We start from the raw sequence: 27,721 nt of genomic DNA on the forward strand, positions 1-27,721 counted from the left end.
GAAGGTATTATGCTAAGTGAAGTAAGTCAGACAAAGACAAATACTGTATGATATCACTCATGTATGGAATCTAAAAAATAAACTTAAGTATAACAAAAAGGAAACAGACCCACAGATATAGAGAACAAATGAGTCGGGGAGAGAGGGAAGGGGGAGGGGCAATATAGGAGTAGGGGATTAAGACCACTAGGTATAAAATAAGCTACAAGGATATATTGTACAACATGGGGAATACAGCCAATATTTTATAATAACTAAAGAGTATAACCTTTAAAATTTTTGAGTTACTATATTGTACACCTGTAACATATAACATTGTACAGCAACCATACTTCAATTTTTTTCTAAAGTGTGCACAACCAGGTTTTACAAATTTGTTTTGGCATTCATTAGACTTGAAATGTAAATACAAAGAGACATATTCATTTAAGGGTTGGTCAGAGAGATAAAAGCCATTTTTAATGAATGAAGTATTATAGAAATAAGTTCAATTCAAAAGAAATTTTTAATTAAATTTGTCTAATTTTCAGGAATATCTTTCAGGGCTTCCTAATACTGGTTTAAATAGTTTATGGTAAAATCCCAGTTAATCTAGACTGTTCACTCAAAAGAAAGGAATTGTTTAAATCAACCATAATTAAGCTGATGGTAACATTTCAGGCTTTGAATTCCGATCAGGTTTCAAGTTGGTTGTTATTGGAGAGGTTGAACTTTCATGTTCCTTGGTATTTCTTTGTTTGACTGTTAAAATTTTCAAGTGTGAAAAACCTAGAGAGCTTTCTTTTAAGTCACTAAAATCTGATTCTTTTGATGTCAGAGAAAAAAAAAAACTCTAGATTGGAGGAAGAAGCCTAAATTGATTTGAAAAATTCAACTATGCTTTAAATGAACTTGTTTCAACATCCTCTTGAAAGGCTGGCCTGTTTCCTCTTGTGTGTCACAGTTGGTTCACAGTTGGTTTGTTTTGGAATACCCTTACAGTTCCTGACTGACCTATGAGAGCTTTGAAATGCAGGGTAATTGTCAAAGAGTTTGGGCCTAATTGATCACTTAGTGTCTCTGCAGATTTACTGGAGTAGGCAACTGTCAGTAGGAAGTGTACATTCTCTTTGGTCCTGTTTAATGTGTGTGATAATCATATCCTTCAGAGGAAATTATACATGAAGTTCCCTACTCACAATATTTGTTATTATAAACATTCCAGTATGTTATCTGTAATTTGGTGTTTCTGTGGTTTGCCTTAGTAGTCTTTGAGGATTTGGGGAGGAACTAATGGTTATTTAATTTGGGACCTACAGCAGGAGTAAAAGTAAATTCCCTGTCTCCAAGGAAAGTGAGGAATCTGTTACTCTCTTTTAGTGTTGGCGTGAGGGGTTCGGTAGTTGGAAGAATTCATTCATTCAACGGTTTGAGCACCTAAACTTGTAAATGTGATCATCAAGATGTCTGGTCATAGCTCTGTGGGATTTTCTAATATTATGCAGTTTCACCAAGAAATGTAATCAAGAGGATGCCACCTAAGAGTTACAGTAGGCTCAGTAGCCTCCCCCATTCAGAGTGCTCTATGAAACCTTGATACTCCTTTTATAATTTGATTTTTAACTGAGAAACTTTTGCCTACAGTGTTTCCCAAAATGCAGTATTTCATTTGTCTCTCTTATTTTTTTTTAAGTTTGTAATACCAGAACCTGTTGCATTTTAGTAGAAAGAGTCTCATGCTGGTGGTCTGGAAACCAGAATTCTATTTCCAGTTCTGTCACTCACAACAGTAGGACTGGGGGCAATTTGCATGACTTCTTGGGGACTTTAATTTCTTCCCTTATAAAATCTGAATGTTAAGCTACAGAATCTACCTCCAGGCCCTTTACATCCAAATTCTACACTGAACTATCATTAGCTACTACTATGAAATAACGTGAGCCAACTTGCCTCATGTGTATTTACAGGATGTCAACGATTATTCTCATTTAGTTCTAACTTGTAGGTAAGAATAGCATATAGAGAAATTTAGGAAGATAGCCAGAGTTATTCCTTAGACTTGTCAATACTAGAAACAGAACCACGATAAGCAGTTTTCAATACAGTTTAGGTTAAGAGTATAGATTCATAAGCGGGGCATCAATCCAACACATCAAAAAAGATAAATGAAGGGACTTCCCTGGTGGTCCAGTGGTTAAGACTCTGCGCTCCCAATGCATGGGCCACGCGTTCGATCCCTGGTTGGGGAACTAAGATGGTGCATGCTGGACTTGGTGTGGCCAAAAAGAAAAAAAAATAAAGGTATATGGAAAATGACACTGAGAAGATAAAGAACTTCTAAATTATCAAAACCAAAAGAATGACCTTTCTTTGGAGTGTTTCTCTTCACTTTACTCTCAGGATGAGTTCTCAGTAAAATTTAATTTATATTTTTGAAGGTATTTTGTTATCTATATTAAACTATTCATGTTTTAGATAACTAAGTCATGATTGTAAGTTTGATTGGTTTAATTTGAGGGGGTTGTCCTTTTAACTTCTATTAGTTAGCTTTAATTTTGACTTTTTATTTCCTACTCACTTATTTAGTTAGTCCTTACTGCCTGTCCTCATAAAAATAATCTTTGTTTGGTGTTTTATTTTCTATCCTGAATATCAGCAGTTTGTTTCCACAGCATTTTAGTTCTCTGAAATTTGCATTCAATGGAAACTGTTACTTGACTTTGCTTTAAGCCACCTTCCTCACCAATAATCGCCACACCCTCTGCTTGCTTCCTGGCAGCCCTGATTTAGAGAGATGTGAACTTTTTCTTTTTCTTAAACTAATATTTCCAGCCTATACCAATGGTAAGGACTCAAAGTAGATATATAAATATAAAAATGCAAAACAGAAACAAGTCTTCCCTCAATGAACTAATGCAGATCATATTAAACTGCTATTTTTGTAGATCCAAAAACAGTTAGCTACTGGCAGTTTCATATGGTTCAACCTTAATGCACAGAAAAGGAGCTGTTTGGAGAAAACGGACAAGGTCTGGACTGAGATTGGAAGTATCCAACTTCCAAACCTAGGGTGTGTATTGTGAGTCAAGGGCTGCTTTTAAATCTCAGGCCAGCCGTGAAGTCAATATTTGAGTCTGGAGATGAAGAAAGGCCAGATGGAGGAGGCACTTTAGAATCCCAACCCAAGGACCTGGGGATTTGAACCTAGCCAAAGGGCAGAGGCAGTTCCCAGACGATCATAATGATGGCAGCATCTGGCACAGTGTAGAGAATTTCAAACCTGGCTGCTAATTAAAGTCACCTTTGGTCACTTTGTCAAAGTACTGATGCCAGGCCCTATTTCCAGGGATTCTGATGTCATTGCCTTGTCTCATCGTGGAGAGCAGTGGTTCACAAACTTTAGGGGCCATCAGAGTCACCTGGAGGGCTTGTTAAAACACGGATGGCTGAGCCCCACCCTCAGAGTTTCTGATTCAGTAGGTTTGGGATAAGGCCCAAGAATTTGCATTTTAATAAATTCTTGGGTGATGCTGATGCTGCTGGTCTGGAGAGTATACTCTGAAAACCACTGATGTGTAAGAATATGGCATTTTGAGTAAGAAACAGGATTGTAGTCCCAGTCCCATTACTAACCCATTATTAACTGTCATAACATTTCTTTGTAAAAATTTTTGAAATTAATTTAAATACTGTAACCGTTACCCTTTAAAGTATACAGTTCTATGAGTTTTGATAAATACTCATATAATCACCACAATTAAGGTGTAGAATAGTTTCATTCCCTCCCCCCATCCCCCATCCTGAAAATCCCTGTGTGACCCTTTGGAGTCAGGTTCCCCCCCAACTCTAGGCCCTGGCAACCTCTGATCTGTTCTACCCCCATAGTTTTGCCTTTTCCAGAATGATATGCAAATGCAATCATACAATATGTAGGCTTTTTGGGTCTGACTTGTTTCACTTAGCATAATGTATTTCAGATTCCTCCAGATTGCCAAGTCTGTCAGTAGTTTGTTCCTTTTAGTTAATAAGTAGTGTTGCATTGTTGCATTGTGTTGATATATCACAGTTTATCCACCTGTTGAAGGACATTTGGTTTGTTTCCAGTTTTTCAGAACAAAGCCACCTTTTGTGTGAACATAAGTTTTCATTTTTCTTGGCTTGGGTAAATACTGAGGAGTGGAATTGTAGGGATGTGTGCTAAGAGTACGTTTATCTTGATAAGAAACTGCCAAATAGTTGGACTTCCCTGGTGGTCCAGTGGTTAAGACTCTGGGCTTCCACTGCAGGGGGCACGGGTTCGATCCCTCGTCAGGGAGGTTCCACATGCCGCGTGGTGTGGCAGAAAAAAAAGAGAAACTGCCAAGTTGTTTTCCAAAGTGGCTGCCCCATTTTGCATTCTCATATGTTAACATTTATGATCGTTTTTTTTCTGTTTTTTTATCCTAATAATGTCTGATCTCATTTTTCTTTTGCATTTTATTAGAGAAATTTCCAAACATATACAAAAGTAGAAAGAATAGCATAATGAGCCTTCATTGTACCCGTCACTCACCTTCAACAATTAATTATTACCTGGCCAGTCTTGATTTAAATATACTCCTACCTAGGTAACTTTGTTATTGATATCTGATTTAGTTCCATTGTGGTAAGAGAATATTTGGTATCATCTGATTCCTTTTAAATGTATTGAGGCTTGTTTTATGGAGGGAATATGGTCTGTCTTTTTTTTAAGTCAATCCTTTTTTAAAATTAATTAATTAATTAATTATTTTTGACTGTGTTGGGTCTTCGTTTCTGTGCGAGGGCTTTCTCTAGTTGAGGCAAGCGGGGGCCCCTCTTCATCGCGGTGTGCGGGCCTTTCACTATTGTGGCCTCTCTTGTTGCAGAGCACAGGCTCCAGACGCACAGGCTCAGTAGTTGTGGCTCACGGGCCTAGTTGCTCCACGGCATGTGGGATCTTCCCAGACCAGGGCTTGAACCCGTATCCCCTGCATTGGCAGGCAGATTCTCAACCACTGCGCCACCAGGGAAGCCCTAGTCTGTCTTGGTAAATGTTCCTGGTGCACTTAAAAAAGAATGTTTAGTCTGATCAGGTTGAACGCATGTTCTGTAAATGTCAGTTGGGTCAGGTTGTTTGTTCAAAGCTTTTGTCTCCTTACTAATTTTCTCTCTACTTGTTCTATTAATTATTGCGAGAAGAGTATTGAAATCTGACAATATTCATAAATACATCTATTTCTCTTTTCAGTTCTATAAGATTTTGCTTCTTGTATTGTGAAGCTCTTTTATTAGATGCATAAAAATTTAGGATTCTTATGTCCTCTTAATTAATTGATCCCTTTATCATTATGAAATGACCTTCGTTTTTATTCCTGGTAATATTCTTTGCTCTGGAATTTACCTTGACTGAAACTAATATAGTTACTTCAGCTTTCTTTTGAATAATGTTAGCTTGGAACATTTTTTTCCCCATCCTCTTAGTTTTAACCTTTTTGTTTGTTTATATTCAAAGTAAATATGCACTGCATATAGTTGGGTCTTACTTTGTATTCCATCTCACATACTCTGTCTTTTAGTGGGGTGTTTAGGTGATTTTTATTTAATATGATTACTGATATGGCTGTGTTTAGATCTGCCATCTTGCTGTTTGTTTTCTGCTTGTCATATCTATTCTTCGTTCCCCCTTTCCCTGCCTTCTTTTAGATTAATTGATTATTTGTCATTTCATTTATCTCCTTTTAGATTTATACCTCTTTGTATTTTTTAGCCATTGTTTTAGGTTTATACTATACATCTTTAACTTATCATAGTCTACCTTCAAGTAGCATTATACCTCTTTATGTATAGCATGTTAACAGTATATTTTCATTTCCCCTCTCTTGACCTTTGCGCTGTTATGTCATATATTTTACATCTGCGTATGTCGTAAATCCCACCATATATTGTTTCTTATTTTTGCTTTAAATCGTCAATTATCTTTTAAAGAAACTTTTAAATAAGGGGAAAGAAGTATTTTATACTTACCCATGTGTTGACTTCCTTTAATTTTTCTTACACCACTGGTGTGCTGCTGATAAATTCTTTCAGTTGTTGTACATCTTAAACTCTTTATTTTGTTTTTATTTTTCAAAGATATTTTTGAGGAGTATAGAAATACATGTTGACACGGTTTTTCTTTCATGTCCTTAAAATATGCTGCTTCACTGTCTTCTGGCTTGCCTTGTTTCCAAAAAGAAGTCTCCTGTCATTCTTATCTTTATTCCTCTGTACATAGTGTGTCAGTTTTTTTCTCTATCAGCTTTTCAGATTTTCTCTTCATCGCTAGTTTTCAGCAGTTTGATTATGATAAGCTTTAGTGTTGTATTCTTCATGTTTCTTGTGCTTTGTGGTTCATTGAGATTCTTGGATCTCTGGGTTTATAGTTTTTATTAAATTTTAAAACTTTTCGGCCATTATTTTTTAAAATATTTTTTCCATCTACTCCTCTCTTTTCTCTTCTGAAACATCAACCTCATGTATATTTGGCCATTTGAAATTATGCCACAGCTCATTAATGATCTCTTCTTTTTAAAATTTTTTTCATCTTTTTCAGTTTCATTTCAGATAGTTTTATTACTGTGTCCTCAAGTTCACTAATCTTTTTGTCTGTACTGTCTAATATGTTCTTAATCCCATCTGGTGTGTTTTTCTTCTCAGGCGTTGTAGCTTTCATCTCTATGGGTTTTGGGGGGGGTCTTTTTTATATCTTCCATGCCTCTCCTTCACATACTAATGCTTTCTTCTCGACCATATGGAGTATATCTCTCATAGCTTTTCCGTGTACTTACCTACAAATTCTGTTTTCTGTCTCATTTCATTTCTGGATCTGTTTCTATTGATTGATTTTTATCCTCATTATGAGTTATATTTTCCTGTTTCTTTGTATGCCTGGTAATTTTTGATTGGATGGTAGACATTTTGAATTTTGGATTGTGGGTAGTTGGATTTTTTATTTTCTATGCTTCTAAATATTTTTGAACATTGGGATGAAGTTAAGTTTGGGAATAGCTTGATCCTTTCTAGACTTACTATTAAGCCTTTTTAGGGAGACCAGAGCAGCCTTTAGTCTAGGGTTAACTTGATGCCATTACAAAGGCAATACCTTTCTGACTGTACACCCTAATACTTCGTGTATCACAGATTTCTTGAACTATTCTAGTCCTGTGTGTGCTCCAGGGACTGTTTCTGTGCTCCAGAAGCCTGTGCTTCTGATTGTTCTTTTCCCAGCCTTGGGTCATTTCCTCACACATATGCTCTGAGTGTCTCTCGGTATGTGGTTCTTTCTTCTCTGGTATTGGCCTGTGAACTCTACCCTTGTTGACCTCCTTTGTCTCCTAAACTCAGGGAGATCAGCAGGCCCTGTTTGGGCTCCCCCTTCCTTGCTGCAGCCTGGAAGCTCTCTCTAGATATTAAGGCAGCATAATTTTAGGATTCACCTTATTTGTTTTCCTTTTCTTAAGGCTCACTGTCCTATGCCACCTATTGTCCAGTGTCTGAAAACTATTTTTTCATACGTTTTTTGTTGTTGAAAATGGGAGGTTCGATCGGTCTGTGTTGCTCTATCATTACCTAAGGTGGAAGACTGACTTCTGTATTGTTTCATTTATTTCCAGAGTAAATCCATTATTCACATAATGAAAAATACAGATGATGACTTTTCACGGAGATTAAATTAGATAGTATACATGAAAAGCACTTTCTAGGTGGTAAAGTGCTGCATATGTGTTTATCATTGCTGTTACCTAGAAGATCAGCCTCGTTTTCCTGTAGTTATGGGTGTCTGTATAGGAGTAAAGCCTAAAGGGCCGAACTATGGAGGTGTTGTTTCTGAAAATCCCCCTGTGCCTCCATGCATACCAATGTGTCATATTGCTTGTTTTTCTGTGCTAGATTAATTCATGCATTTATTTATCCAGTAGACGTTTATTAAGCATCCAGGTCTCTCGTCACTGGATATCTCTGCTCTCAAGGGGCTTATGGTCTGTATTTTCTTTTCGGTGTCTGTCTCAGCTGTCCTACTTTTTTTCATCACTGTCTGCACACCTGTATCATTTCCTCTCTGGGCCTCTGTATGAGTACTCATCTCTTTCTGCCTTCACCTCCTATGTTTTCTTTCCCTAGTTTATCTAGTCTTCCAACGTTATCTTCTTCTTTATTTCATTTGATCCAGTAATCATAATATTTCTATCTTTCCTCTAATATTTCTGCTAATATGTTTTTTCTTTCTGAGTAAAAGCCAGAGGAAAAGAAGAGGACTTACAAAACCTTACAAGCCTTTCAAAGAACTTAAAAAAAAAAGGTCTTTAAAAAAAAGCTTTAGGGCCTCCCTGGTGGCGCAAGTGGTTGAGAGTCCGCCTGCCGATGCAGGGGATACGGGTTCGTGCCCCGGTCTGGGAGGATCCCATATGCCGCGGAGCGGCTGGGCCCGTGAGCCATGGCCGCTGAGCCTGCGCGTCCGGAGCCTGCGCGTCCGGAGCCTGTGCTCCGCAACGGGGGAGGCCACAACAGTGAGAGGCCCGCAAAAAAAAAAAAAAAAAAAAAAAAAAAAAAGCTTTAAAAAAATCTTCCAAATATACTATTTTGCGTATTCATTTTTAAAAAGTTAGAAAAGTTAGCATATTTGGAATTAAAATTTCTTTTTATACAACTCTCCTAGAAAAATACTTTAAAATGGGTCTAGGTAAAACTTTCTTATTAAGATATGTATACCCCACTCCCTTATTCATAATTTGCAAGTCTAGTAAGCTTTGAAAACGAAAAGATTTTTCTAAGTTTACCACAGACTGAGTTGGCGGCAAAACCCAGCCTGACATGATGTGCAGCTGGTTACAGTCTTTATTATTCCATTTGATGAGTCTGCTTTGTATGTTTCACTGCAGAAATAGTAGTGTGTTTGAGGGCCAGTGATTGAGGGCCTATGCACTTTTTCTCAATCCACTTAGCTAAGGTAAAACAGGACTCTCTAGTCACTGACTGCCTAATTCTGGTTGTTGTTGCTGTTACTGTTTTTCCTCCAGCTTTGCAAACCTGGGTATACTTCATGTGACAAAGAAAAAAGTATTTGAAACACTGGAAGCACGAATGACAGATGCATGTATAAGGGGCTATAATCCCGGACTTTTGGTGCATCCTGATCTTGCCTATTTACAAGCAGAAGGTGGAGGAGACCGGCAGCTCACAGGTGAGTATCACTCTCCCAGTCTTGCTCCTTTGAGAGCTCTGGCTCTCCTTGTCCTGTATGTAGACCATATGCTCATCTTATGCCCCAGGTTTCTCCTTCTCCTGGTCTGTACCCCAAGCTGCTCTCACCCTTTCCCTGCTCAGAAACCTTTGATGGCATCCTGCTACTTCTAGAATAATATCTGTACCTCCATAGCCTGGCATACAAAGCCGGGCCTCAGCCCCCTTTCCAGCTTTATCTGAGGTCCCACCTGTACCCACCTCTCCCCATCACCACCCCCTGAACACTGATGCATACTCATACCTTTGTATGTGTCTTCCTCTACCTAAAACACCCCACCCTTCCCTTTTCAACCTGTCAGAACCAATTCAGAATTCAAGACATGGTTCAAAGGACATCTGCTCTGTTGTACCTCCCCCAGCTCACCTTATGATAAGGGATCTTTCTTTGGGCTCTTCAGGCTCATTGTAAGCTATCCTCTTTATCATAAAAAATGCTATGATTTTACGTTTTCCTGCCTTCACTTATATTTTTTTCTTTCAACCCTAATCCTTGTTCCACCACATATGCCATTTCTGCTTTTATGTGTTGTCCTTTCGTCTGGCCGTCCTGTCACCAGCTCATACTCAGGCAGTCCAAAGACAATCATTTTCCCATTAGACATGTTCTGTCTTCTGATATTCATCTCAAAACCTTCACATCATCTTTGAGTCCTCCTCACCTCTGCCGCATCTCCAGTTCGTGGTCCAGCTATTCTGTGCTCTCGGGCTTCCCCTCCTCACTCCATGTTTTGATGCTCTGTCTCTGTTCCTCCCCACTTCTAATCTAGTTTACACCCTATGGCCAGATGGATCTTACTGAAGCCTACAGGTCACCACTACTCAGTGTCTCCCTGTTGCGTCCAGAATCCAAATTCCATACCCTGGCATTTTAGGCCTCCCAAGAGCTGGCCCCAATCTGCATTTCCAACTTTGTTTCCCATTACACCCCTTCTTGTCAAACTGAACTACACCAGAGAAGCACCACCATCTCTCACTTTCTCTCTTTGGCACATTCTTTCCATTCCTGCTCTTTCCTCTTCCTGGGATGCCTTTTTTCATTCTCCTCCTAAGTTCAAGTTCTGCCATCCTTTCAAGACTTAGAGCAATGCCTCTTCTGCTCCAAAGCCTCTGGATTCTCCCCTCCTTTGAAGTTTCGTATCACTTCAACTGTAGCTCTTTTATAGTACCTATCACTTGAATTATCACCTCTTATGATATTATAAGTTAAGTACGATTATGTCCATCAGTATGAAATCTCCATCAGGAGGGAAGGAGCCAAGTGCAGTGGAGTCATTCTGCTCCTTAAAAACACTTTTTGAGTTGCACTTGCTTAGTGCCAGGTACTGTGCCGGGCCCTGTGGGATGAATACAGTCCCTGTGCTCAGAGAGCTTTTGGAATACTTAATTTTCACATTCCTCCACACAACTGAGGCATAGTCAGGCTACTGCATTCCATTCCATCACATCCTTTGTGTCTTGGGACAGGGCAGGGGAAGATAGGAGAGAGGCAGGTTGACACAGGCAGGACAGTTTTTACTGTGATCCAGAGAAAATGCAGGCCTTTTTTTGATGCCTTTACATTTGGATGACATAAATAGATAATTCTTAAAATTGTATTAGCAATATGAAGAATTTCAAAAGAAAAAGAAATAGACTTTTATTTTAAGTTGATGTTCTTTATTTGGGCTTTATAAAAGCACCCTATCTAAAACGTTCACGCTTTACTCTCCCTGGGCATGAATACCCTATGTTGTCTGGTCCTAGATCGGGAAAAGGAGATCATCCGCCAGGCAGCTCTTCAGCAGACAAAGGAGATGGACCTCAGCGTGGTGCGGCTTATGTTTACAGCATTCCTTCCAGACAGCACCGGCAGTTTCACGAGGCGCCTGGAACCCGTGGTATCGGACGCCATCTATGATAGCAGTGAGTACCTGACTTCTGACAGGAGGCAGCTTGCTGTAAAGTCAAGAACAGACTTCCAGCCTGGCCCCGGCAGTTACTGACTAGCTCTGATTCCTGGGGCAAGTAACTTAATCACTTGGAGCCTCACATTTATCATCTTACAAAATGAGAATACTGAAATTTAGCTTAAAATTTGATGTTGAGATTAAAAGTGAAATATTGTGAGGTGCTCAATAAATCTTCCTCAGATCATCGTTGTAGTCTTCTACGTGCAATGCCAAATCTCTTATTATTTATGAATTCCTTACTATGAGGATATATTGTTGGTGCTCTTAGATGAGAAAAGTATCTCAATTGGGGCTCTGAAGAGAAGTTAATAAAAGACAACTCTTATTCTTATCCATTTTCATTCTTGCATGTTATAGCTTTATCAAGTTAGGAACTTCAGGTTAACTAAGTGAGCAGTACAAATATTTCATAGCTTCAAAATTCTATTTCAGTCTATAGTTCCTGGAGTTTTTGAAAGAGTTTTACAGTGGTCTTCAGCATTTACCATGCAAATTTCTTATTCGGTATGCATGGGATTTATTAAACAGATATTTCCAAAAAGTCTACAAGGGCAGTATTTAGGCTCCTTGAAAGGTCTAAGTAGAAAACGCCATGCCCCAAGTACAACAACTAACTGATTTCTCTAATTTAAACATGTTTGAAGGGAAGTGAAAGCTTTATAAACTGATGTAGACTCGTATACCAAAGATCACTTTAAAATGCAGCTGTTGGAGCCAAAAAAAAAAGGAAGCCTTATACTATTACCACACAAAACTTTTACCCCTTAACCACACAGAATTCTAATTTCGTTTGGGGAAAAGAAATATAACATCTTCATTTTTCTTTTCTGTAGAGTAAAAATTAATAAATAGTTTTAGAAAACTGTGCTTTTCCTAAATTTCTAGGACTCTTGTAAATGGTATATCAGTATCATGGACGTAAGTTTGGGATTAAAGTCTTGACCTTATTGAAATTCCACAAATCCATTAGCTTGGAACTTCCTGAAACATCAGAAAATTTCTTTCTCTTTCTCTATTAATCTCTCTTACTGTGTTAGTGGGAGAAACAAATACTGCTCCTTTGTGTCTCATCTATTTTGGTGATAATGAATGAGCCATACCCAAGGAGTGCTCTGAGGGTTTCAGAAGGCATTTTTGTATTATTTATATCCTTGTTAAAGCAGTATAAGTGAAAGCATCTATTTAAACTTTCTTTTGGTTAATGTGTGCTTTGGTTAAGGTCCCTCATAGGAGGTTAGCGTGTGAAGCTGAGGATAAATAATTAAGTTTGTTGTTTTTCTCCTGTGGACAGAAGCCCCCAATGCCTCCAACTTGAAAATAGTAAGGATGGACAGGACAGCTGGATGCGTAACTGGAGGGGAAGAGATTTATCTTCTCTGTGACAAGGTTCAGAAAGGTAAATATATGCTCTGATCTCCAGATGTGAAGTATAATTCTGAGTGTGTTTGTGAGTCACTTTTTGTCAGTGGGCCCAGTAATATCCTTCCTTGCCAAAGAACTCCTTTTAAAAATTTATACATTTCCTCTCTTCCAAATTTAAGTTGCCCATGTTATTTTGTTAACCCAACTAATTCATTTTAAAATTTTCAACAGAAGTAAAGATAAATAAGAAAACAGTGATCATTGGAATCAATGATGTTTCAGGGTTTTTATACTTTAAATTTTGGTATCCGAACTTTAAATAAATGAGTAATAGCCCATGCTTCACACACACACACACACACACACACACACACACACACACACACAGAATAAATGTTTTACATAGTGTAAAATTGTTTATTTTGTTTATCTTAACCATGCTTCATTGCAACACAGAGAGCTTCTCTGGATATCTTCACATGACACTATGATGTCATTTAAGAAAAAGAAAGAGAATAAGGACTATAGGGAAATTCTCAGAGCATATTTCTCTCATAATTTTCACTTTCAGAAAGGTTCTTGGCATTTATCTCTCATTAAATATAGCGCAAGATTGATAAGTCAGCAAAAGTTGAAGGAGACTGTGTTATTTTCTCAAGCTTCACTCATTTTTTAAATAAAATGATAGAAGGTATAGTATAATAAAGATACACTCACTTCCACGACAGCAGCAGCAGGGCTCGTGGCAAGAATCATGGCTTGCACGCGGCCCCGAGCAGTCTCGTCTTTCTGCAGCTTGTAGACCCTCAGGTGTAGGAGCTGTTTCAAGCGCACAGCCTTGAGAGAGCAAGGTGTTCTTGACACCACCTGTACCAAATCCATGACTGAACCCAGTGAAGACCTCTATATAAACATTCAAGGTTCTAGCAGCGCATGCGAAGACCTGCTCTTTCAGCAATGGGCTGCTGGAGACAGCCTCGGAGACAAAGTGCTCCCAAGTCAGCCTGTTCTAGCTGAGCAGCTACTGAAGACCCTCGTAATCTGACTTCATAACAGAGACTGCCACATTCACTTCTGTGCGGCTGACAGGGTCTTGGTGCTCCGGCCGGGTGTCAAGCCTGAGCCTCTGAGGTGGGAGAGCTGAGTCCAGCACATTGGACCACCAGAGACCTCCCGGCCCCATGTAATATCAATCGGCGAGAGCTCTCCCAGAGACCTCTGTCTCACCACTAAGACCCAGCTCCACTAAACGACCAGCAAGCTCCAGTGCTGGATGCCCAATGCCAATCAACTAGCAAGAAAGGAACACAACCCCATCCATGAGCAGAGAAGCTGCCTGAAATCATACTAAGTTCACAGACACCCCAAAACACACCACTGGACGTGGTCCTGCCCACCAGAAAGACAAGATCCAGCCCCACCCACCAGAACACAGGCACCAGTCCCCTCCACCAGGAAGCCTACGCAAGCCACTGAACCAACCTCACCCGCTGGGGGAAGACACCAAAAACAACGTGAACTACGAACCTGCAGCCTGTGAAAAGGAGACTCCAAGCACAGTAAGTTAAACAAAATGAGAAGACAGAGAAATATGCAGCAGATCAAGGAGCAAGGTAAAAACCCAGCAGACCAAACAAATGAAGAGGAAAGAGGCAGTCTACCTGAAAAAGAATTCAGAGTAAGGATAGTAAAAATAATCTAAAATCTTGGAAATAGAATAGAGAAAATACAAGAAATGTTCAACAAGGACCTAGAAGAACTAAAGAGCAAACAATGATGAACAACACAATAAATGAAATTAAAAATTCTCTAGAAGGAATCAGTAACAGAATAACTGAGGCAGAAGAACGGGTAAGTGACCTGGAAGATAAAATAGTGGAAATAACTGCTGCAGAGCAGAATAAAGAAGAAAGAGTGAAAAGAATTGAGGACAGCCTCAGAGACCTCTGGGACAACATTAAACACACCAACATTCAAATTATAGGCGTTCCAGAAGAAGAAGAGAAAAAGGGGCTGAGAAAATATTTGAAGAGATTATAGTTGAAAACTTCCCTAACATGGGAAAGGAAATAGCCACGCAAGTCCAGGAAGTACAGAGAGTCCCATACAGGATAAATCCAAGGAGAAACACGCCAAGACACATATTAAAAAAACTGTCAAAGGGCCTCCCTGGTGGCGCAGTGGTTGAGAGTCCGCCTGCCGGTGCAGGGGATACGGGTTCGTGCCCCGGTCTGGAAGGATCCCATGTGCCGCGGAGCGGCTGGGCCCGTGAGCCATGGCCGCTGGGCCTGCGCGTCCGGAGCCTGTGCTCCGCAACGGGAGAGGCCACAGCAGTGAGAGGCCCGCATACCGCAAAAAGGAAAAAAAAAAAAAAAAAAAAAAAAAAAAAAAACTGTCAAAAATTAAATACAAAGAAAAAATATTAAAAGCAGCAAGGGAAAAACAACAAATGACATACAAGGGAATCCCCATAAGGTTAACAGCTGATCTTTCAGCAGAAACTCTGCAAGCCAGAAGGGAGTGGCAGGACATATTTAAAGTGATGAAAGGGAAAAACTTACAACCAAGATTACTCTACGCAGCAAGGATCTCATTCAGATTCAGTGGGGACATTAAAACCTTTACAGATAAGCAAAAGTTAAGAGAATTCAGCACCACCAAACCAGCTTTACTACAAATGCTAAAGGAACTTCTCTAGGCAGGAAACACAAGAAAAGGAAAACAGCTACAAAAACAATTTAGAAAATGGTAATAGGAACATACATATTGATAATTACTTTAAATGTGAATGGATTAAATGCTCCAACCAAAAGACACAGGCTCGGGCTTCCCTGGTGGCGCAGTGGTTGAGAGTCCACCTGCCGATGCAGGGGACACGGGTTTGTGCCCCGGTCCGAGAAGATCCCACATGCCGCGGAGCAGCTGGGCCCGTGGGCCATGGCTGCTGAGCCTGAGCATCCGGAGCCTGTGCTCCACAACGGGAGAGGCCACAACAATGAGAAGCCCGCGTACCGCAAAAAAAAAAAAAAAAAAAAAAGACACAGGCTTGCTAAATGGATACAAAAATAAGACCCATATATATGCTGTCTACAAGAGACCCACTTCAGACCTAGGGACACATACAGACTGAAAGTGAGGGGATGGAAAAAGATATTCCATGCAAATGGAAATCAAAACAAAGCTGGAGTAGCAGTTCTCATATCAGACAAAATAGACTTTAAAACAAAGACTATTACAAGAGACAAAGAAGGGAACTACATAATGATCAAGGGATCAATCCAAAAAGACGATATAACAGTTGTAAATATTTATGCACCCAACATAGGAGCACCTCAGTAACGTAAGGCAAATGCTAACACCCATGAAAGGGGAAATTGGCAGTAACACAGAATTGGTTGGGGACTTTAACACCCCACTTTCAGCAATGGACAGATCATCCAAAATGAAAATAAACAAGGAAACAGAAGCTTTAAATGACACATTAAACAAGATGGACTTAATTGATATTTATAGGATGTTCCATCCAAAAACAACAGAATACACTTTCTCCTCAAGTGCTCATGGAACATTCTCCAGGAGAGATCATATCTTGGGCCACAAATCAAGCCTTGGGAAATTTAAGAAAATTGAAATTGTATCTATCATTTCCAACCACAACGCTATGAGACTAGATATCAATTACAGGAAAAAATCTCTAAAAAATCTCTAAAACACATGGAGGCTAAACAATACTAAAAAACCAGGGGATTACTGAAGAAATCAAAGAGGAAATCAGAAAATACCTAGAAACAAATGACAATGAAAACACAACGGCCCAAAACCTATGGCATGCAGCAAAAGCACTTCTAAGAGGGAAGTTTATAGCAATGCAATCCTACCTCAGGAAACAAGAAACATCTCAAATAAATAACCTAACCTTATACCTAAAGCAATTAGAGAAAGAAGAACAGAAAAAACACGAAGTTAGCAGAGGGAAAGAAATCATAAAGATCAGATCAGAAATAAATGAAAAAGAAATGAAGGAAACAATAGCAAAGATCTATAAAACTAAAAGCTTGTTCTTTGGGACAGTAAACAAAATTGATAAACCATTAGCCAGACTCATCAAAAAAAAAAAGGGAGAAGACTCAAATCAATAGAATTAGAAATGAAAAAGGAGAAGTAACAACGGACACTGCAGAAATACAAAGGATCATGAGAGATTATTACAAGCAACTATATGCCAATAAAATGGACAACCTGGAAGAAATGGACAAATTCTTAGAAAAGCACAACCTTCCAAGACTGAACCAGGAAGAAATAGAAAATATAAACAGACTGGTCACAAGCACTGAAATTGAAACTGTGATTAAAAATCTTACAACAAACAAAAGCCCAGGACCAGATGGCTTCACAGGTAAATTCTATCAAATATTTAGAGAAGAGCTAACACCTATCCTTCTCAAACTCTTCCAAAATATAGCAGAGGGAGGAACACTCCCAAACTCATTCTACGAGGCCACCATCACCCTGATACCAAAACCAGACAAAGATGTCACAAAGAAAGAAAACTACAGGCCAATATCACTGATGAACATAGATGCAAAAATCCTCAACAAAATACTACCAGACAGAATCCAACAGCACATTAAAAGGATCATACACCATGATCAAGTGGGGTTTATCCCAGGAATGCAAGGATTCTTCAATATACAGAAATCAATCAATGTGATACACCATATTAACAAATTGAAGGATAAAAACCATATGATTAGGGCTTCCCTGGTGGCGCAGTGGTTGAGAGTCTGCCTGCCGATGCAGGGAACATGGGTTCATGCCCTGGTCCGGGAAGATCCCACGTGCCGCGGAGCGGCTGGGCCCGTGAGCCATGTCCGCTGAGCCTGCACGTCCGGAGCCTGTGCTCTGCAACGGGAGAGGCCACAACAGTGAGAGGCCCACGTACCGCAAAAAAAAATATATAACATATGATTATCTCAATAGATTCAGAGAAAGCTTTTGACAAAATTCAACACCTATTTTTGATAAAAAACTCTCCAGAAAGTAGGCATAGAGGGAACCTACCTCAACATAAATGAAGGCTGTATATGACAAATCCACAGCCAACATCATTCTCTATGGTGAAAAACTGAAACCACTTCCACTAAGATCAGGAACAAGGCAAGGTTGCCCACTCTCACTGCTGTTATTCAACACAGTTTTGGAAGTGTTAGCCACAGCAGTCAGAGAAGAAAAATGAATTCAAATTGGAAAAGAAGAAGTAAAACCGTCACTGTTTGCAGATGACATGATACTATACATGAGAATCCTGAAGATGCTACCAGAAAACTACTAGACCTAATCAACGAATTTGCTAAAGTAGTAGGGTACAAAATTAATGCACAGAAATCTTTTGCATTCCTATACACTAATGATTAAAAATCTGAAAGAGAAATCAAGGAAACACTCCCATTTACCACTGCAACAAAAAGAATAAAATACCTAGGAATAAACCTACCTAAGAAAACAAAAGACCTGTATGCAGAAAACTATAAGACACTAATGAAAGAAATTAAAGATGACAAACAGATGGAGAGATATGCAGTGTTCTTGGATTAGAAGAATGAATATTGTGAAAATAACTATACTACCCAAAGCAATCTACAGATTCAGTGCAATCCCTGTCAAACTACCAATGACATTTTTCACAGAACTAGAACAAAAAAATTCACAATTTGTATGGAAACACAGAAGACCCCAAATAGACAAAGCAATCTTTTTTTTTTTTTTTTTTCCAAAGCAACCTTGAGAAAGAAAAATGGAGCTGGAGGAATCAGGCTCCTTGACTTCAGACTATACTACAAAGCTACAGTAATCAAGACAGTATCGTAGTGGCACAAAAATAGAAATATACATCAGTGGAACAGGATAGCAAGCCCAGAGATAAACCCACACACATATGGTCACCTTATCTTTGATAAAGGAGGCAAGAATATACCATGGAGAAAAGACAGCCTCTTCAATAAGTGGTGCTGGGGAAACTGGACAGCTACATGTAAAAGAATGAAATTAGAACACTCCCTAACACTGTATACAACAACAAACTCAAGACGGATTAAAGACCTAAATGTAAGACCAGACATTATAAAGAGGGAAACATAGGTCGAACACTCTTTGACATAAATCACAACAAGATCCTTTTTGACCCACCTCCTAGAGAAATGGAAATAAAAACAAAAACAAATGGTACGTAATGAAACTTAGAAGCTTTTGCACAGCAAAGGAAACCATAAACAAGATGAAAAGACAACCCTCAGAATGGGAGAAAATATTTGCAAATGAAGCAACTGACAAAGGATTAATCTCCACAATTTGCAAGCTGCTCATGCAGCTCAATATCAAAAAAATAAACAACCCAATCCAAAAATGGGCAGAAGACCTAAAAAGACATTTCTCCAAAGCAGATATGCAGATTGCCAAGAAACACATGAAAGGATGCTCAACATCACTTATCATCAGAGAAATGCAGATCAAAACTACAATGAGGGGGGCTTCCCTGGTGGCGCAGTGGTTGAGAGTCCGCCTGCCGATGCAGGGGATACGGGTTCGCGCCCCGGTCTGGGAAGATCCCACATGCCGCGGAGAGGCTGGGCCCGTGAGCCATGGCCGCTGGGCCTGTGCGTCCGGAGCCTGTGCTCCGCAATGGGGGAGGCCACAACAGTGAGAGGCCCGCGTACAGCAAAAAAAAAAAAAAAAAAAAAAAAAAAAAAAAAAACTACAATGAGGTATCACCTCATACCGGTCTGAATGGCCATCATCAAAAATTCTACAAACAATAAATGCTGGAGAGAGTGTGGAGAAAAGGGAACCCTCTTACACTGTTGGTGGGAATGTAAATTGATACAGCCACTATGGAGAACAATATGGAGGTTCCTTAAAAACTAAAAATAGAATTGCCATATGACCCAGCAATCCCACTACTGGGCATATACCCTGAGGAAACCATAATTCAAAAAGAGTCATGTACCACAATGTTCACTGCAGCACTATTTACAATAGCCAGGACATGGAAGCAACGTAAGTGTCCATCAACAGATGAATGGATAAAGGAGATGTGGCACATATATACAATGCAATATTACTCAGCCATAAAAGGAAATGAAATTGAGTTATCTGTAGTGAGGTGGTTGGACCTAGAGTCTGTCATACAGAGTGAAGTAAGTCAGAAAGAGAAAAACAAACACCATATGCTAACACATATATATGGAATCTAAAAAAAAAGAAAAATGGTTCTCATGAACCTAGGGGCAGGATAGGAATAAAGACACAGATGTAGACAATGGACTTGAGGCCACGAGGAGGGGGAAGGGTAAGCTGGGACGAAGTGAGAGAGTGACATGGACATATATACACTACCGAATGTAAAATAGATAGCTAGTGGGAAGCAGCTGCATAGCACAAGGAGATCACCTTGGTGCTTTGTGACCACCTAGAGGGGTGGGGTAGGGAGAGTGGGAGGGAGATGCAAGAGGGAGGGGATTTGGGGATACATGTATACGTATAGCTGATTCACTTTGTTATACAGCAGAAACTAACACACCATTGTAAAGCAATTATACTCCAATAAAGATGTTAAAAAACAATAATGCAAAAAATATAATATTTCACTTTCACATTTTTCAATAAAAATAATTGTTTCTTCACTAAAAAGAAAAGAAAGATATACTCACTACAAAGATAAGCATTCTCAAAGTAAGCAACTGCATACCTGGAAATGTAGCCCCTATTAAAAGAACTATAGCTTAAAACAAAGAAAATTCTCCTTTGAGGCTCAATGCTCTGAGATAAAAAGTCAGAAAAAATGAGATAAGATTTTAAGGTAAAAGTATCAGTATATATCTGTATCTCAAAAATGTTTACACTTTCTCTGCAGGTTTTGGTATCAGTATTCTTTCAACCCATTCTATCCAAGAAATATGCATTTCCAGATTTCTGGTTGTGCATACTATGAGTAAACACAATCTGAGTACCTTTATTTGTAAATGTGACTCTTAATCATTATCATTACATTGGAATGGCTTATTAAGAGAAGTCTTGAACCTAGCTTAAAGAATCTGAATAACTAGGTTCAGGGTAGTCCTACCTGAAAGCAGAGCTATTAACCAGTATATAATATGTCTTATCCAACCCTAATATTCCTAAAATTCTATGTAAATAGAAATATAAATTTAGTTTTTGTAAGTCAATAGTGTACACCTTCCTATGAAATAGGAAGTGAAGCCAGGGAGATGCCAACCTGAGTTATATTGTCATATTTCTGCAGGAGTAGAACCCATGACTGAAGTGTGAAATGTAGATGTTCTAATTTAACCCTAAGGGACTAGACCAACATGATATTTTTAGCAGTTTCTCAATATGGACTAATAAAATATTATAGGGAGGTAGCATAGTAGAATGTGTAAGAGCCTGGAATCTGAAACTTCACTGTGTTCAAATCCTGGCCTCTCCATTTACTAGCTTTTCAACCTTAGATAAGTTACTTAACCTCTCTGACCTCCAGTTTCTCTTCTGCAGAAAGAGGCTATTAATAGTAGACCTGCATCACAAGGTTGTTGTGAGGATTAAATCAGCTAATATATACATATAAAATCACTCAGAACAGTGTCTGCCATATAGTAAACTTTATATTAGTTAAATATTATTATGTAAATCTGTATCAAGTGAACCACCTTTTGGGATTCTGATATTCCTCACTATCCTTCATGTTTCTCAGGAGTGAATTGGTTTAGGGATGAAGAAGTGGAAAAGACTAAGAGAAAACTCAGATTGAATAGGTAAATCTAGTATTCTGTCATTGTAAATGAATCCTGGGGCCCATTACTATGGTAACTAATAGAAAATTTCCACTAAAAATTTTAAATAATTCAAAAGTGTATTTTATATTAATTACTTTTGAAAAAGGTTAAGTACTTAGTATTTATAGGTAGAATCTTGAACCAGCTTTATTTTTCATGTTTTTGAATATTATTATACTATGTGAAATTATACATCTGGACATGACTGTTTGCAGATGACATCCAGATTCGATTTTATGAGGAGGAGGAAAATGGTGGAATCTGGGAAGGATTCGGAGATTTTTCCCCCACAGATGTTCATAGACAAGTAAGTGGATGATGATGACGGTGGCGATGAAGATGATTCTACATTTTCTGCCTTGTTGAAATTCACTAGTTTCCGTGTATAAAACAAGGAAAAATCATAAATATTTATTTAACTTTCATAAAAGAGCACTGTGTCTTGCAGGTGTTCCAGAAAAGTTACCTACCATAGATTTATGGGCAAGGCTGTATTAGACCTTGCAAGGCATTTCATTTGGGTGTCTGATCACCTAGCCACAAGGCAGTGGCCCTTAGGTCCTTTAGTAGAAATGTTTTAAGTGTTGTATTCATCTGTTCAGACTTCCATGACAAAATATCATAGACTGGGTGGATGAAACAAAAGAAATTGTTGCTCATGGTTCTGGAGACTGGAAGTCCCAGATCAAGGTCTGACAGTGTCAGTTCCTTGTGAGGGCTCTCTTCCTGGCTTGCAGACAGTCACCTTCTTGTTGTGTCCTAACAGGGCAGAGAGAGTAAGCTCTCTGCTGACTCTTCTTTTAAAAACAGTAACCCTACCCAATCAGGGCCTTGCCCTTATGACCTCATTTAACCTTAATTCTTCCTGTAAAAGCTCTATCTCCAAATACAGCCACACTGTTAGGGCTTCAACATACGAATTTTGGGGGAACACAATTAGTCGATAACAATGTTCTACCAGTGCAATATGCGGAGACCTGTTAAAAGGGTATTCTAGGGCCTCCCTGGTGGCGCAGTGGTTGAGAGTCCGCCTGCCGATGCAGGGGATACGGGTTCGTGCCCCGGTCTGGGAGGATCCCATATGCCGCGGAGCAGCTGGGCCCGTGAGCCATGGCCGCTGGGCCTGCGCATCTGGAGCCTGTGCTCCGCAACGGGAGGGGCCACAACAGTGAGAGGCCCGCATACCGCAAAAAGAAAAAAAAAAAAAAAAAGGGTATTCTAATGAAAAGTGTTGAAAGGAGGAGTCTTCTAGATGAGGCTGATGTCATCATGATAAATCAGTATCTCCTGGTGACAATTGACTATGATGAAAACGCTGAATCATCTTAATGATTACACTGAGCGATTGAGGAATACAGTTTTCACAAAAAATTGGAAACAATCCAAATGTCTATCAGTAAGTGGCCAGTAAAATAAATTATGGTGTATCTATGTGATGGAATATTGTGCAGTTATTAAAAAGAATGAGTACTCTATGGACTAATATGGAAAAGTCTCAAAGATACAACATTAAAATTTTTTTAAAGATAGATATAAAGCAAAGTGTACATAAAAAAGATTCTATGTTTATGTATGCATACGCATAAAGAAACTCTGGAAGAATACAACAGAAACTAATAGCTTCTCTGTGTTTACTTCTGGGGGAGGGGAGCAGGCACACAGTAGGAACTGTCTGGATGAGGGACAGGAATGGCAAGGAGAAATTTCAGTGTGCACCATTGTATACCTTTTTATATTTACGAGATCCATGTGAATATATTACATAGTCAAAAAATCCAACTAAAACATCTTTGAGGTAGGGTGTTAAATGCTGACAGTGCGTGGCTGCTCAAAGCAGTGGGCCCCTCAGCACTGGTGATTCTGCCTCAAGCATAGTTTAATGAAAAAAATAAGTTTTGTTACAAATGCATTAAAGCCATAAGCTGAGATCACATTTTGATAGCATAATACTTTTATTATTGCTCGGTTCTTATTTTATCATTTCTATCATGATTTTCTTCTAAAATTTTTGTCTAGGAGTCCATTTTTAAGTTTCCAAGCATTTAAAAGATGTTGGGTTGATGATTTCAACATTATATTATGGTCATAGAAGGTGGTCTTAGATATAAGTTCTTTGAAATTGTTTTGTCTTTCTCTGTGACTCTATGATCAGTTTTTTAAAATGTTCCATGTGTACTTGAAAATAATTATATCCTTTTTTGTTGTTGTTTGGTGGAAGGTTCTGTATATAACTGTTAGCTTAAACTTATTAATTTTGTGGATCAAGTAAAAAAAATCCAACAAAAAAATGTGCAAATGCCTGACTATTCTGGCACTGCCAGATATCGATGAGGAGGCTGTCTTATGGGTGTTACAGAATGCCCTGTGTATGCCCAGAGCCTTGGCCATCCTCACCTCACAATACACTGACCCTGTCATGATGTTCCTCTTACAGGGTTTAGTTTTTTGTCTTCATTGGCTGGCCAGCAGGCTGGTAGTCGTACCACCTTCCTCACTCTCTCTTTCCACGACTAGCCTTTCTGATATTGCTGTAAATAATCTTGGAGGCTTTTAAGGCTAATTTGGAAAAGGAGAAGATGTATGCAACGTATTTTATTCACGTGATTATTTATACTGAAAGACATTTGAAATTTTAGACAAGTGAACTAATGAAGCTTTGCAATACATTGGCATAATCTTATATTTCAGTTTCACACTGGCAATTTAATAAAAATGTATGGGTATAGAATTCTAAGGTGGTAAGTTTCTCTAAGGTGTTGTATACTTTTTAGTACCTTGTGTCTAAACATTGGGCATAAAGAATGTGTTTAATGAGTAGCGTTGCTGGAACAGAAATGTAGTCCTACTCCAACATTTGGATCTTTGTATCCTGCAGTTTGCCATTGTCTTCAAAACTCCGAAGTATAAAGATGTCAACATTACAAAACCAGCCTCTGTGTTCGTCCAGCTTCGGAGGAAATCTGATTTGGAAACCAGTGAACCAAAACCTTTTCTCTACTATCCTGAAATTAAAGGTAACTTGGTTGTTTAAACACTTGTGCTTGTTCCAACAAGAGGATGGTCCGATTAGAAAAGATCAGGTAGTCTCCTCCGTTGAACAGCTTCCTAGTAACTGGTTTCTGGATCCATGGTGCTTCTTTTTAGAGAAGAAAGACGTAATATATGATTTTGGGGTCATAGAATTAAGTCTAGCCTTTTAAAATAATGTTATTTCCATTGAGTTTTATATGAGATTTAGACATTTGAAAATTTCTCTTTGAATTTGAGAATCTATCATTTATTGACTACCTCAGGGTTCAGGTAGTTGAGATGAAAAGATAAGGCTTGTTGTGTAGGAGAATCAGCCACCCTGTCAACTGGCCTCAGGCAGTTGAACAGAAGACTCAGCCACCATGCACTGCAGAGCTATAAAAATGAATAAGGCGGCATTCTCTTCCTCACAAAAGACACACCGAGAAGGGGAGATCATAAGTCCCCTTCAATTGTTATAGTGCAAATTATTACTTTGGTAAGTTCCAAAAGTGAGGTGTCCACAAAAACATAGAAGAACGCAAGGAGAACGAACCCTAGATTCTGAAGAAGCCACCAAGAAGAAGGCTTCTTCAAGGTCCTGAAAATGGGGGATGTATTTCAGTAGTTGAGTGTGCAACAGAGAAGGAAAGGGTTTCCTAGACTTGGGAAACATGAGGAGGTAAAACAGTTAGTGTTTATTCAGGGAAAAGTGAGCATTATGAGCACGGAGATGCACTCCTGAAGGCCACAGCAGGTGAGGAAGGCCGCAGCCAGGTTCTGTGGTGCTGTGATTGGCACCTACAGAATTTTGCATTGATTCTGGAAAGGCCAGTTTGGATTTGGAATGATGCCTCTGACTTCTCTCTGTAGACACTGAAGAGACTATCTGGGCAGCAGACAATGAGTCAGAGGAGGAATGCAAGAATCCAAGTGAGAAATGGTGAAGTTAGTGACGGTCTTAATGCAGTGGAGTGAAAGGAGAAGGTGGATTCAGGAGGCAGTGCAGGGATGGTACAATGAGTCAGAGGAGGAATGCAAGAATCCAAGTGAGAAATGGTGAAGTTAGTGACGGTCTTAATGCAGTGGAGTGAAAGGAGAAGGTGGATTCAGGAGGCAGTGCAGGGATGGTGTCAGGAGGACCCAGGTGCTGGTTGGGGTAGGGGGTGAAAAGAGAAAATCAGGAGTCATAGACAGTTCTAGGAATCCCAGCCCGGGAAGGCTGTGATGTGGTTGAACTGATGAAGAGTCAAGGGAGCAAAAGTAGATCTGGGTGGGCAAAGACAGAGTTCAGTTTAAAACATGTTGCATTTCGGCCTTCCCTGGTGGTGCAGTGGTTGAGAGTCTGCCTGCCGATGCAGGGGACACGGGTTCGTGCCCCGGTCCGGGAAGATCCCACATGCTGCGGAGCGGCTGGGCCCGTGAGCCATGGCCGCTGAGCCTGCGCGTCCGAGCCTGTGCTCCGCAATGGGAGGGGCCACAACAATGAGAGGCCTGCATACCGCAGAAAAAAAAAAAAACATGTTGCATTTTAGGTTCCTGTGGCGGATTCCTAACAGGCCATTCAAAAGGCAGGACTGGAACTCAAGGGAGGGCAGGGTGGGAAATTCACACTGAGACTCCTCTCAGAATGAGGGTAACAGGCCTCAAAGGTTATTTGTTAACCTGGAGTCCACTCACCCCTATGGGGCTCCATGGCTAGAAGTGTACTTGAAAACAATTAAGTTTTTTTGTAATCTTATTTTGAATTTTACGTACTAAGAACTGTGATTCTAAGAAGAGATCCATAGACTTCACTAGACTGCAAAAGAGGCCGTGGCACAAACATAATTAGAAACCCCTGGACTAGAGGGAAGTGAGACTGAGGAGGGACGGGGCAGCCAGGTCCTGGCTGAGGCTGGAACCCACAAAGGTGCCGCAGCAGCGATCCACACGGCTGCTAATCCTGTGATAGCAGCATGTGATGGGGGATCTTTGAGGAGGGCTTTCTTTTCCTAGAATTCATGTTGTGGCAGCCACATTTAGAAAACAGTTCCGTGATTTCTCGTTTCTTCTCCTGAGCTTGCGGCCCCTCCACTGATGGGTCAGATGTATAGTGCATTCCGTTACTGGTGGTTTGAAAACACTGTCAGCAGAGGAGCCTTTTTTTTCTCTCCGTGTGACATTTCGTGTGAAATCCCAGTATATAAACCGGAGAGGCTTGAAGTGGAGGTGGCAAGTCCGCCCGCTCGGCTCGTCCAGGAAGGAGGCTTACCTCTCCTCACTGCCCTCCCTGCCCAGGAACTGCCTGAGGGCTTCCGAACGGGCCGTCGGCGTGAAGTTTGAAAATCACTGCTTTGGATTAAGCACGCTTTAAAAGTAGACCCAGAAGAGCAACAGAGCAAAATTGTTTTGGACTTTCTGAGAGAAAAAAAAAAAAAGATTTCTTCTCCTAAAATGTGTGTTCAAAATAATGTCAATTTTTCTAACACAGAGAATCAGATAAAAAAAGGAAACCCAGATCACCTACACATGTGTAAGCCTAGAAATACTCAAAGCTGAGCTTGGTTTCTAGGCTGCCTGTGTCCCTTTCCCAGTGGTATCTGTGCCTGAAAAGAGTCTGATACAGCAGGGACACGTTCAGACTATTACTTTCTTTGCTACCCTCTTATGGTAGGAGCTATCCGGGGCTGGAGTTAGAGAATGGGGTCTCCTGAAAGTTCAAAATCTCACCTTTATGCGTCAGGCACTTACCTACCAGCTTATCGTTGACTAAAAGCTCCATCTATAAGAACAATGTAGAAAACCATCTAGAAAAATAAGACTTTGTAGTTGAGCTCCACAGAAAGAATGGCCAACATGTATTGTGGTTGAGTTGTTGTGAGATTAGAACAATTTTATTGAAGATAACAAATTACCTTAGTCTAGAGAACCTTCTGGATTATAAAATCCCAAGTTGAAATAATCACAAGGAAAAATGATCACACCAGGCCTGTGTGACTGGCCAGAAAAGTAGCAGGCCATTTAGCATCAGAGTAACTATATGAAGATGAATCAACTATACAACCCAAAGAATCATTGTGCTCATTTCTCAGAAGTCATTGAATATACCTTCCACTGCCCCCAGCCCCTGCAGTCACTCCTGAACTCATTGCCTCATTTTATATTCTTCACTTATTTTTATCAATATGTAAAATTATCTTACCTATTAATTTATGTGTCTATTGTCTTCTTCCTACCTGTGTTCTTTAGGTCACAGATTTGGCCTTTCATATTTATTGCTACATCTCGAACAATGTATGTCACACAGTAGATGCTTGTTAAATATCT

General features: G+C 39.6%; 1 protein-coding gene across 6 annotated transcripts in view; it reads left to right on the forward strand.

The window, feature by feature from the left end:
* Positions 1-27,721, forward strand: part of NFKB1 (nuclear factor kappa B subunit 1) — a 133,714-nt gene that overhangs the window by 77,674 nt on the left and 28,319 nt on the right. For all 6 annotated transcript variants that reach the window (XM_060115480.1, XM_060115489.1, XM_060115508.1 and 3 more), the window contains 5 exons: positions 9,036-9,199; positions 11,005-11,163; positions 12,502-12,606; positions 21,619-21,710; positions 24,279-24,417. In XM_060115480.1, the coding sequence (XP_059971463.1) occupies positions 9,036-9,199; positions 11,005-11,163; positions 12,502-12,606; positions 21,619-21,710; positions 24,279-24,417 (659 nt within the window). The remainder of the gene's footprint in view (positions 1-9,035; positions 9,200-11,004; positions 11,164-12,501; positions 12,607-21,618; positions 21,711-24,278; positions 24,418-27,721) is intronic.

Source organism: Mesoplodon densirostris, chromosome 1 (assembly GCF_025265405.1).
Source record: "Mesoplodon densirostris isolate mMesDen1 chromosome 1, mMesDen1 primary haplotype, whole genome shotgun sequence".
In the NCBI taxonomy this organism is placed as follows: domain Eukaryota; kingdom Metazoa; phylum Chordata; class Mammalia; order Artiodactyla; family Ziphiidae; genus Mesoplodon; species Mesoplodon densirostris.